The 11,970-nt window shown below is 49.8% G+C and overlaps 2 protein-coding genes and 1 long non-coding RNA gene across 3 annotated transcripts in view; 1 reads left to right on the top strand and 2 right to left on the bottom strand.

Moving 5' to 3' along the window:
- Window positions 1-11,970, bottom strand: part of LOC308184346 (olfactory receptor 14C36-like) — a 62,991-nt gene that overhangs the window by 32,567 nt on the left and 18,454 nt on the right. The gene's annotated exons all lie outside the window — the stretch shown is intronic.
- LOC308184368 overlaps window positions 2,827-11,970 on the top strand; it is a 342,195-nt gene continuing 333,051 nt past the window's right edge. The window contains exon 1 of the long non-coding RNA XR_013942639.1: window positions 2,827-3,013. This is a non-coding gene — a long non-coding RNA (uncharacterized lncRNA). The remainder of the gene's footprint in view (window positions 3,014-11,970) is intronic.
- The window catches only part of LOC308184355 (olfactory receptor 14C36-like), a 3,620-nt gene continuing 1,733 nt past the window's right edge, over window positions 10,084-11,970 (bottom strand). The window contains exon 1 of the mRNA XM_080571409.1: window positions 10,084-11,970. This exon is cut by the window's right edge and continues 1,733 nt beyond it. Within this exon, the coding sequence (XP_080427535.1) occupies window positions 11,233-11,970 (738 nt within the window). The 3' untranslated portion in view covers window positions 10,084-11,232.

The raw sequence follows: 11,970 nt of genomic DNA, 5'->3' as shown, positions 1-11,970 counted from the left end.
GGGGGCAGTTGGTAGCTGGTTGTACACCTTTGGGGCCTGAGTCTGGGGTGTGGGGGCTGGGGCTGGGGCCTGGGGCATGCATCTGGGTGGGGGGGTGGGGTCCAGTTCATGGGGGGGGGGTTGGGGCCTGCTTGTAGACTTCTGCAGCCTGCGTCTGGTGTTTGGGGGCTTTTCTGTAGCGTTTGGGGCTTGCATTTTGGCTTTGGGATGTGTCTTGAGCTTCTGGGGCCTAGCTGTAGTGCTTGGGGCCTGCATCTGGGGCTTTTCTGTAGCATTTTGGTCGCGTGTTTGTGATTTGGGGTCTCTATCCAGGGTTTTGCCTTTTTTGTAGTTTTCAGCTTTGTGTCTGGTTCTTTGTTGGTTGTCTGGGGTCAGGGGCAGTTTGGGGTTTGGATCATTAGTCAGTGTCATTAGCGTTGGGGGGGTTGATATGAACGGTTAGGGTTGTGGTCAGAGTTGTTAGGGTTAAAGGGAATAAGGATTTTAGGGTAAGGGGATCAAAGTTGTGGGAATAAAAATGTTTTTGCACAGAGTTACATCGTTTAGAGGGAAGGAAGGTGGTATTGAGATATGCTTGCAGTGATAAGAAAGCTTACCAGACAACCTTGTAAAATGCAGACAACCAGAATCCTTAGAGCAATTGGGTGGAAATCGCAGTGTAAGAAACATTACCACCTCAAAGAGGGAAACAGTCAAGAAAAAAAGAAAATTGACTTGTAACAGGCCAGCAGCTGTGTATTTTCTGTGAAGCACCGGATAGATTGTGAACCTGGATTACCCAGTCAATGGGGAAACTGGGGAGGGTCCTGGTCGCCGAGAGGGAAAAAAAAATTTATATAAACTGTGTTGTGGAACTAGTAGGTGGCTTGTGGGATGCCTGCCATTGCAATCGTGAATAAAAATGCTACCTCACTGAAATCCTTGCCTGAGCCTATGTTATTGGTTACAGAGTGCTTCTAACAAGGTGTTAGGGTTTTAAGGTTTCAGGGCTAAGGCACTAGGGTTGGGTTTCAGGGTTAGGGTTTCCAGGGTTTAGGGTTAGGATTTTAAGGTCATTAGGGTTGCAGTTATAAGGGTTAGGGTTTGGGGGTTAGTGTGTTAGGGTTTTAGAGTTTTTTGGGGTTTTAGTGTTGATAGGGTTTTTAGGGTTAGGGTCTTAGGGTTTTATTTATGGTCAGGTATTTAGGGTTAGGGTTTTAAGGTCTTAATTTTTTTTTTTTTAAGGTTAGGGTCTCCAGGGTTAGGGCCTTGAGAGTCTTAATTTTTTGGGTTAGGGTTTAGAGGGTCTTAATTTTTAGGGTTAGGGGTTTTAGGCATAGGTCTTCAGGGGTTTAGTGTGGTAAATTTTATCGGGTTAGGGCTGTAAGGGTTTTTAGGGGTAGGGTTTTTAGGGGTAGGGGTTAGGGTTAGATTCGTGGGTGCCGTAGGGTTAGGGGTCAGGGTTCTTAGGGGTTAGGCCTACTATTAGGGCGGAAGGCCAAAATAAGAGGGTGGGAGCCCCCCCAAAATAGAAGGGTTGAAGGCCCAAGTTAGGGGAAGGAACCTCAAAATTGTGGGATCCCCCAAAATTGGGTGGAAGAACTCTTAATATTAGGGGGAAACCCAAAAAAGGAGGGTGTGGGACTCCAAAATTGGGGTTAAAGCCCCAGATCTCGGGGAACGAAGCCCCGAATTAAGGGAAGGAACCTCAAAAATATGGGGAGAACCCCAACATTAAGGAAAAGAACCTTAATATTAGGGTGGCAGGCCAAAAAAAATGGTGGGGGACCCCAAAATTGTGGGGGGCTTGGAATTGGGGGTGGGGGATCCCCAAAATGGAGGGGGAACCCCAAAACTGGGGGGGCGAAGCACCAAATTAGGGGAAGGAGCCCCAAAATTGTGGGGAAGAACCCTGAAATGGAGAGGTGGAAACCCGAAATTGAGGGGAAACCCCCAAAACGGGGGGAAAACCTCCATAAACACAAAACAGAACGGGGAATGTAACAGAGCAAAACATGGCGTCCTACGGCAAGCTGCGAGGCTCAATTTTCCTTGAAGTGCTGGGAAATGTAGTTCTTGGGCACTGGACTTCCCGGAGGCCATGCTGGGAGTCCGTGGAATGCCAGGAGATGTAGTTTTCCGGCACGGGACTTCCTGGAGGCCATGTTGGTTTTCCAGAGCATGCCGGGAGATGTAGTTCTCGGGCACTTGACTTCCGGGGGGCCATATTGGATTAGGGTTAGGGTTAGGGTTAGGGTTAGGGTTAGGGTTAGGGTTAGGGTTAGGGTTAGGGTTACGGTTAGGGTTAGGGTTAGGGTTAGGGTTAGGGTTTAGGGATAGGGATAGGGCTAGGGTTAGGTTAGGGTTAAGGGGATAGGGTTAGAGGGTTAGGGGGTTAGGGTTAGGGGTTTGGGTTAGGGGTTAGGGGTTAGGGTCAGGGTCAGGGTTACGGTTAGGGTCAGGGCTAGGGCTAGAGCTAGGGCTAGGGCTAGGGCTAGGGCTGGGGTAAGGGTTAGGGTTGGGTTAGGGTTAGGGTTAGGGTTAGGCTTAGGGTTAGGGTTAGGGTTAGGGTTAGGGTTAGGGTTAGGGTTTAAGGTTAGGTTTAGGGTTAGGTTTAGGGTTTAGGGTTAGGTTTAGGGTTAGAAGGTTAGGGTTAGGTTTAGGGTTAGAAGGTTAGGGATAGTGTTAGGGCTTGACTTAGGGTTTAGGGTTTACTTTTATGATTTTTAGGCCTAGGTTTAGGCCTAGGGTTACGTCTAGGGTTAGAGTTAGGGTTAGGATTAGGGTTAGGGTTACTCTTTAGGAGTTAGGGATTAGGGGTTAGGTGTTAGTGTTATTTAGGGTTAGGGTTTTAAGGTCTTAATTTTTTTTTTTTTTAAGGTTAGGGTCTCCAGGGTTAGGGCCTTGAGAGTCTTAATTTTTTGGGTTAGGGTTTAGAGGGTCTTAATTTTTAGGGTTAGGGGTTTTAGGCGTAGGTCTTCAGGGGTTTAGTGTGGTAAATTTTATCGGGTTAGGGCTGTAAGGGTTTTTAGGGGTAGGGTTTTTAGGGGTAGGGGTTAGGGTTAGATTCGTGGGTGCCGTAGGGTTAGGGGTCAGGGTTCTTAGGGGTTAGGCCTACTATTAGGGCGGAAGGCCAAAATAAGAGGGTGGGAGCCCCCCCAAAATAGAAGGGTTGAAGGCCCAAGTTAGGGGAAGGAACCTCAAAATTGTGGGATCCCCCAAAATTGGGTGGAAGAACTCTTAATATTAGGGGGAAACCCAAAAAAGGAGGGTGTGGGACTCCAAAATTGGGGTTAAAGCCCCAGATCTCGGGGAACGAAGCCCCGAATTAAGGGAAGGAACCTCAAAAATATGGGGAGAACCCCAACATTAAGGAAAAGAACCTTAATATTAGGGTGGCAGGCCAAAAAAAATGGTGGGGGACCCCAAAATTGTGGGGGGCTTGGAATTGGGGGTGGGGGATCCCCAAAATGGAGGGGGAACCCCAAAACTGGGGGGGCGAAGCACCAAATTAGGGGAAGGAGCCCCAAAATTGTGGGGAAGAACCCTGAAATGGAGAGGTGGAAACCCGAAATTGAGGGGAAACCCCCAAAACGGGGGGAAAACCTCCATAAACACAAAACAGAACGGGGAATGTAACAGAGCAAAACATGGCGTCCTACGGCAAGCTGCGAGGCTCAATTTTCCTTGAAGTGCTGGGAAATGTAGTTCTTGGGCACTGGACTTCCCGGAGGCCATGCTGGGAGTCCGTGGAATGCCAGGAGATGTAGTTTTCCGGCACGGGACTTCCTGGAGGCCATGTTGGTTTTCCAGAGCATGCCGGGAGATGTAGTTCTCGGGCACTTGACTTCCGGGGGGCCATATTGGATTAGGGTTAGGGTTAGGGTTAGGGTTAGGGTTAGGGTTAGGGTTAGGGTTAGGGTTAGGGTTAGGGTTACGGTTAGGGTTAGGGTTAGGGTTAGGGTTAGGGTTTAGGGATAGGGATAGGGCTAGGGTTAGGTTAGGGTTAAGGGGATAGGGTTAGAGGGTTAGGGGGTTAGGGTTAGGGGTTTGGGTTAGGGGTTAGGGGTTAGGGTCAGGGTCAGGGTTACGGTTAGGGTCAGGGCTAGGGCTAGAGCTAGGGCTAGGGCTAGGGCTAGGGCTGGGGTAAGGGTTAGGGTTGGGTTAGGGTTAGGGTTAGGGTTAGGGTTAGGCTTAGGGTTAGGGTTAGGGTTAGGGTTAGGGTTAGGGTTTAAGGTTAGGTTTAGGGTTAGGTTTAGGGTTTAGGGTTAGGTTTAGGGTTAGAAGGTTAGGGTTAGGTTTAGGGTTAGAAGGTTAGGGATAGTGTTAGGGCTTGACTTAGGGTTTAGGGTTTACTTTTATGATTTTTAGGCCTAGGTTTAGGCCTAGGGTTACGTCTAGGGTTAGAGTTAGGGTTAGGATTAGGGTTAGGGTTACTCTTTAGGAGTTAGGGATTAGGGGTTAGGTGTTAGTGTTTAGGCTATGGTTATTTTAGTGTATAGGGTTAGGGTTTAGGTTTAGTGTTAGGGTTAAGGTGTAGGAGTCAGGGATTAGGGTTAGGGTTAGGGTTAGTGTTTAAGGTTAAGGTTTAGGGTTAGGGATTCCAAAAAGGGCATTTCTCCCCACAAACTGACAGGTTCCTCTCCAAACAGACCCAAGAACAGCTTTCCCCACCCCAAACTGTCTGTTCCCCTCCAGAATGACCCCAAACCTGCTTTTCTCACCACAAACTGCCAAGTTTCCCGCTGAAAAGACCCCATACTGACTTTTCTCAAACCAAAGCATGTGTTCTTATCTCAAAGGACCCAAAAAGTGCTTTTTTTCTCCCCTAAAGCAGGGCTTGGGGGGCAGTTACCCCAGGGTGCCACTGCCCTGGGGCGTTGAAGCCTCTATTGTAAGGCGGGGGGGGTGGGGGGCAATAAAGCAAAGATCCCCCTGCTCTGCTTGTCCCTTGGTATGGCCACATGTGTGTGTGTGAATTATGGGGAGGACATTTGGGGGGGGGGTAAGGCACATTCAGGAAGCACGTGGGGGGGTCCCCAATATCCCCAAGGGCTCCTCGCCACCATGGCAGAGCCTGGCTGCAAAATGGGGGGAAAATCAAAGATTTTGAGCAAAGGATGGGATGAAGAGGGAGCACCCAGGAAACCTCAGGCTCCTCCAGACCCTCCTAATATTTCCAGGACCCCTCAGAATGACCCATTTACCCTCTGGAAACATCTCATTATCCTCAGTCCCCCCAAGAATCTTCTATAATCCCCTTCAGTACCCCCATTTACCCCCCAGATCCCATGTTCCCTTCAGACTCCCTCAATATCCCCCAGAGCACCCCCAGGAGTCCCTCAGGGCCTCCCCAGAGCCTTCCATTTCTCCCGATCCCCCATTTCCCCTCCTCAGACCTCCCCCCCCCCCCCATATACCCAGACCCCCTCCCCCCCACCCCAAGCATCTCCCTGGACCTCATCAGGACCTCATTTCCCACCCCAGTATCCCTGGGACCCTCCATTTCCCCCAAAATCTACCCCCACTATCCTCCAAGCCCTCCATTTTCCCCCCAGAACTCCCACTTTTCCACACCAGAATGCCCATTTCCCCTCTAAGACCCCTCCCAATATCCCCAGAACCCCCTGGGACCACCCCAAGATCCATCCCCCAATTTCCTCCCATTACCCCAGAACCCCCCAGTATCCCCAGGGAACCCCAAAGCTCCCTGTTACTTTTCCAGGACCCCCATCTCCCCCCCCCCCCCCCAAGTATCCCCAGAGCCCCCAGTTCCCACCCAGAACCCCAATTTCCCCACTCAGACCCCATTAATATCCCCAGGGAGATATTAACAATAACAGGGGAGGCCTGGAGGGTTGGTTTTATCCCCTTCCCACAAACCCACCACGTGCCTACAGTGGTGGAAGCAACCGCCGGGTGGCTGGAAACATGTCCTGTGCCCCATTTCACCCCCGGGAATTCTATCCTGGGCCTCATAAAGCAAGTCTTAAGGTGCCATGGCACCCCAGAAAGAATTGAGTCAGATGATGGGGCTCATTTCCCAAACAACCTTATAGACACTGGGGTCAAAGAGCATGGCATTGAGTGGGTATATCGTAACCCCAGGGAAAATCGAGGGATGCATTGGATTGTTAAAGACTACCTTGAAGGTGCTGGGACGTTCAAAAATTGGGATACACATCTGGCAAAGGCCACCTGGTTTGTCAACACTAGGGGATCTGCCAACCAAGCTGGACCTGCCCAATCAAACCCATTACGTGCTGTAGAAGGGGATAAAGTCCCTGTCGTGCACGTAGAAAACATGCTGGGGAAGAGAGTCTGGGATGTTGCTGCCTCAGGCAAAGGCAAACCCATTTGGGTGGGTGATGCAGAGGAACGGGGCGGTCCGATGCGTACCTCAAGGGGATTTAATGTTGGGCGGGGATAGCCCATGAGTTAATGGGCTGATGTTAATTACTGTATAATACCGAATGTCATCACTACTATGATTGCTCTATGTCACATCAGTGGCATGATGGTAAGAGTCACCCAGGTTAATTAGAGAATAATGTTGGACAGAAATGGACATGTGCAGCGGTGACGGAACCAGAGCTGGTTTCAGCATGAAATGATCCAGAATCATCTATGGGACATCTACTGTCCAGAATCATCCATGGGTCAACCCATAGATTAAGGGAATGATATCTATGTGTGCATATCAGCGGATGAGTAACTTATGAGGAAGAGAATGAGTAACTGTATTGGGAAGAGTGAGACCTGAGTGTGACATAGATGTTATGGAATAAGGGGTGGATAATTTCCTGGTTTTGGCTGGGATAGAGTTATTTTCCTTCCCAGTAGCTGGTGTGATGCTGTGCTTCGGATCTGGGGACAGAAGCAGGACAGCTGACCCCAACTGTCCAAAGGGATTTTCCATACCATATTGCATCATGATCAGCTCTCCAGCACAACTCTGTGCAGCTGAACCACGGAATCATTGAATCACTGAGGTTGGAAAAGACCTCTAAGATCATGTGGTCCAACCCTTAACCTAGCACTAAACCTTGTCACTAAGCTCTACATCTACACGTTTCTTAAAGACCTCCAGGGATGGTGACTCAACTATTCCCCGGGCAGCCCATTCCAACGCTGCACCACCCTTTCAGTGAAGCAATTTCTCCTAATAACCAATCTAAACCTCCCTGGTGCAAGTTGAGGCCATTTCCTCTTGTCTTATCACTTGGTGCTTGGGAGAAGAACCCAATCCCCACCTCACTGACAACTCCTTTAAGGCAGTTGTAAAGTACAAGATGGTCTTGGGCAGACAGGGAAGAAAAGATAGACAGGGCAGTTTCTGTAGTGTAGTGGTTATCACGTTCGCCTCACACGCGAAAGGTCCCCGGTTCGAAACCGGGCAGAAACAAGTTAAAACTTTTTAGGATCCTACTGGACAAAATGTCCAGCATATGGCTAAGCAAAAAACATCATATGATGGGTGAGCAATTGGCTGACGGGCAGGGCTCAAAGGGTTGTGGTAAATGGGGCCACATCTGGCTGGCGGATGGTCACTAGTGAGGTCCCTCAAGGCTCCATTTTAGGGCCAGTCCTCTTCAATGTTTTTATAAATGATTTGGATGTAGGACTAGAAGGTGTTCTGAGCAAATTTGCCGACGACACTAAACTTGGAGGAGTTGTGGACTTGGATGAGGGTGGAAAGGCCTTGCAGAGACATCTGGACAGATTGGAGAGCTGGGCCCAGATCACCAACCACATGAAGTTTAACAAAAGCAAGTGCCGGGTCCTGCACCTGGGAGGGGACAACCCTGGCTATACGTACAGACTGGGAGACGAGACGCTGGAGAGCAGCCCTGCAGAGAGGGATCTGGGGGTTGTGGTTGACAGCAAGTTGAATATGAGCCAGCAGTGTGCCCTGGCAGCCAGGAGGGCCAACCGTATCCTGGGGTGCATCAAGCATGGCATTGCTATTTGGTCAAGGGAAGTGATTGTCCCGCTCTACTCTGCGCTGGTGCGGCCTCACCTCGAGTACTGTGTGCAGTTCTGGGCACCACAGTACAAAAAGGACATTAAACGGTTGGAGAGTGTCCAGAGGAGGGCGACGAAGATGGTGAAGGGCCTAGAGGGGAAGACATATGAGGAGCGGCTGAGGTCACTGGGCCTGTTCAGCCTGGAGAAGAGGAGGCTGAGGGGGGACCTCATCGCAGTCTACAACTTCCTCGCGAGGGGGAGTGGAGAGGCAGGTGACCTATTCTCTGTTATCACCAGTGACAGGACCCGTGGGAACGGTATGAAGCTGAGGCAGGGGAAGTTTAGGCTGGACATCAGGAAGAGGTTCTTCACCGAGAGGGCGGTCACACACTGGAACAGGCTCCCCAGGGAAGTAGTCACTGCACCAAGCCTGTCTGAATTTAAGAAGCGATTGGACTGTGCACTTAGTCACACGGTCTAAACTTTTGGGCAGACCTGTGCGGTGCCAGGAGTTGGACTTGATGATCCTTATGGGTCCCTTCCAGCTCGGGATATTCTATGATTCTATGATTCTATGACTCTATGACTCTATGATTCTTTTCTCCAAGCTAAACAACCCCAGCTCTCTCAGCCTCCTCATCAGACTTGATCTCCAGACCCTTCACCAGCTTCGTTGCCTTTCTTTGGACATGTTCCAGCACCTCGATGACCTTCTGGGAGTGAGACAAGGGCAGCAGCTGAAGGAATCACGCTGCTGCCACCTGTATTGAAGGAATTGTGCTGCTGCCACCTCGTGTTGAAGGAACCACATTGCTGCCACCTTGTGTTGAAGGAATCACGCTGCTGCCACCTTGTGTTGAAGGAATTATGCTTCTGCCACCTCCAATATTTTTTGGTTCGACCCTGGAATTGCCTTTTCAGTAGATCAGATTGACTCTCCTTCGTTCTTATTTATTAGCAATTCATACGATGTACAGATCGAGGTGGGTGCCTCCCGGGAGGTACCCCCGTTACATTTGGTTCTGTATTTTTATGATTTTGTTTTTTTTAATAATTTTTTATGATAACTCCACCCTGACATAGTTCCAATCCATACCGGCCCTTTTAACCAATCCAGTTTTCTGAGTCCGGAGTCTCTCTCTGTGATTTTTCTATTCAAATTCTTGGGTGACACCTTCCTGGAGTAGGCCGAGCTTCTCCAGGTGTTGATATCCAGGAGTTATCCCATCGTTCTTCTGTGATTCTCCTTACTTATCTGGTCAAAACTGTTCTTCTGCTGCTACCTAAGAGGTTTTGAAATGAGGGCAAAAGTAGAGTAGCAACTTACATATTGACCTTTGAGTCCAAATTCTCTGATTTGGTGTCCATGATGTGAGGCAAGGCCAAACTTCCTGGAATGCTGTTGATGTGTCATCTCGCTGTATTTTATGTAGCTGTTATGGTTTAACCCGGCCAGCAGCTAAGCACCACACAGCCGTTCGCTCACAGCCCTCCCTCCCTCTCTGGGATGGGGAGAGAGAATTAGAAAGAAATGAAAACCTGTCGGTTGAGCTAAAGGCAGTTTATTAGGACAGGAAAGAAAGGAAAATAATAATAATAATAACAACAACAACAACAACAATAATAATAATAATAATGTGTACAAACAAGTGATGCATAATGCAATTGTTCACCACCCGCTGACCGATGCCCAGCCTATCCCCGAGCAGCCGGCCCCCCCACCCCGGCCAGCCACCCCTATATATTGTTTAGCATGACGTCAGATGGTATGGAATACCCCTTTGGCCACTTTGGGTCAGCTGTCCTGGGTCTGTCCCCTCCCAGCTCCTGCTGCACCCCTAGCCTGGCCGCCGGCAGGACAGAGCGAGAAGCCGAAAAGTCTTTGGCTTAGTGTAAGCACTGCTCTGCAACAATTAAAACATCAGTATGTTATCAGCGCTCTTCTCATCCTAATCCAAAACATAGCACCCTACCAGCTACTAGGAGGAAAATTATCCCAACCGAAACCAGGATAGAGTGTTATGCTCAGTGGTGCAGAATCTACCTGGTGGCCTGTACTGTTCCTCAGGGGTCAGTACTGGGTCCAGTGTTGTTCAATTTATTGATTGTATATAATTTTATCAGAGATGTGGACAATGGAACGGAGGGCGCCCTCAGCAAGTCTGCTGACGACATCAAGCTGGGAGGAGCAGGTGATACCCCAGAGGTCTGTGCTGCCATTCAGAGGGACCTCAACAGGCTGGAGGGTTGGGCTGAGAGGAACCTCATGAAGGTCAACAAGGGCAAGTGCAGGGTCCTGCACCTAGAGAGGAATAACCCCAAGCACCAGTACAGATCACTGAAACTGGCCACTCACAGAGGTTTTGGAGTCTCCTTCCTTGGAGATACTCAGAAGATGTGTAGATGCAGTCTGGAAATCCTGCTCCAGCTAATGATGCTTGAAGGGGAAGAGCTTGGACTGGACTCTTCCAGTCCTCACTATTGGGTGATTCTGTAACGACCAACAGCTTTACTGAGAATTTTTCTGTGGGACACCATGCTAGTTTGAGTCCTGGAGCCCATGGAGCAGAGCCTCTTGTTGAGCCTGGACTCATAGCTACGGTGTGTGCACCTCATGGGGTGAGTGTGCACACTGAGGGTGTTCACACTGGGGAGTGCAAACACGCTGGGGGCAGGGTGCAACATGGAGTGTGAGCACACCATGGGCCGTGTTCTCCCCATGTTGGATCAGATCCTAGGCCCTAATCCCTGTGCTCTCCTGTGCTCTCCTGGGCAGGAGGCAGTGGGACATCAGCATCTGACACGAGCCCTGTCACATGCTGGACAGTCCCAAGCAGATATGTCCTGACCATTCCCGTCTCCAGTGGCTCTGGGCACACACAAGTGAGGGCTGAGTCCAGCCCACATTCCCTAGAAAATCACCCGATGATCTCATCCGCACATGGAGAACACAAGCTTAACAGCAGGCCCTTTTAGGGTGCAATTTCTTGAGAGTATTCATGACTCCAGAAGAAGGAAAAAGGTCTCAAACTTCAGACACAGCACTGAAGACATACCCTTTTATTCCAGAGAGGTGAAAAAGGAGTACAGCTCTGACATAAGTACATTTAAAGATGGCTTCTGGGACAGAGGGACTGGGTTTGTACTTCTGGAGGAGAGAGACAAATCCAGACATTCATGTTCAAACAGGGTAGTCAGAGAAAAATGTCCAAAGCACAAGAGTTGCCTGAGAAAACAACCAACCAACCAACAACAACAACAACAAAGTGAATAAATATGGGTGGCTTAGTCCTGTTGAAGTACTGCCAACAGAATCAGTTTCTTCAGGGAATCCTTCAGCTCCTGGTTCCTCATGCTGTAGATGAGGGGGTTCAGTGTTGGAGGCACCACTGAATACAGAACTGCCACCACCAGATCCAGGGATGAGGAGGAGATGGAGGGGGGCCTCAGGTAGGCAACTGTGCCAGTGGTGATGAACAGGGAGACCACGGCCAGGTGAGGGAGGCACATGGAAAAGGCTTTGTGCCGGCACTGCTCAGAGGGCATCTTCAGCACAGCCCTAAAGGTCTGCACATAGGACAGCACAATGAAAACAAAACACCCAAAAGCTAAACAAAGACTAACCGCAATTACCCAAAGTTCCCTGAGGTAGGCATCTGAGCAGGAGAGCCTGAGAATCTGGGGGATTTCACAGAAGAACTGGTCCAGGGCCTTGTCTTGGCAGAGGGGGAGGGAAAAGGTATTGGCAGTGTGTAGCACGGAATAGAAAAAACTACCGCCCCAGGCAGCTGCTGCTATTTTCATACAAGCTCTACTGCTCAGAAAGGTCCCGTAGTGCAGGGGCTTGCAGATAGCAACGTAGCGGTCATAAGCCATGACAGTGAGAAGGGAATATTCTGCTCCAAGCAAGAAGAAGAGAAAAAAGACCTGGGCAGCACCTGCTGAGTAGGAGATGGTCCTTGTGTCCCACAAAGCAATGGCCATGGCTTTGGGGACAATGGTTGAGATGGAGCCCAGGTCGAG

This window comes from Anser brachyrhynchus (genome assembly GCF_964034855.1).
Source record: "Anser brachyrhynchus genome assembly, chromosome: 31".
Classification (NCBI taxonomy): domain Eukaryota; kingdom Metazoa; phylum Chordata; class Aves; order Anseriformes; family Anatidae; genus Anser; species Anser brachyrhynchus.
Note: the sequence above shows the minus strand (reverse complement) of the source record. Positions and strands in the feature narration are given on the sequence as shown.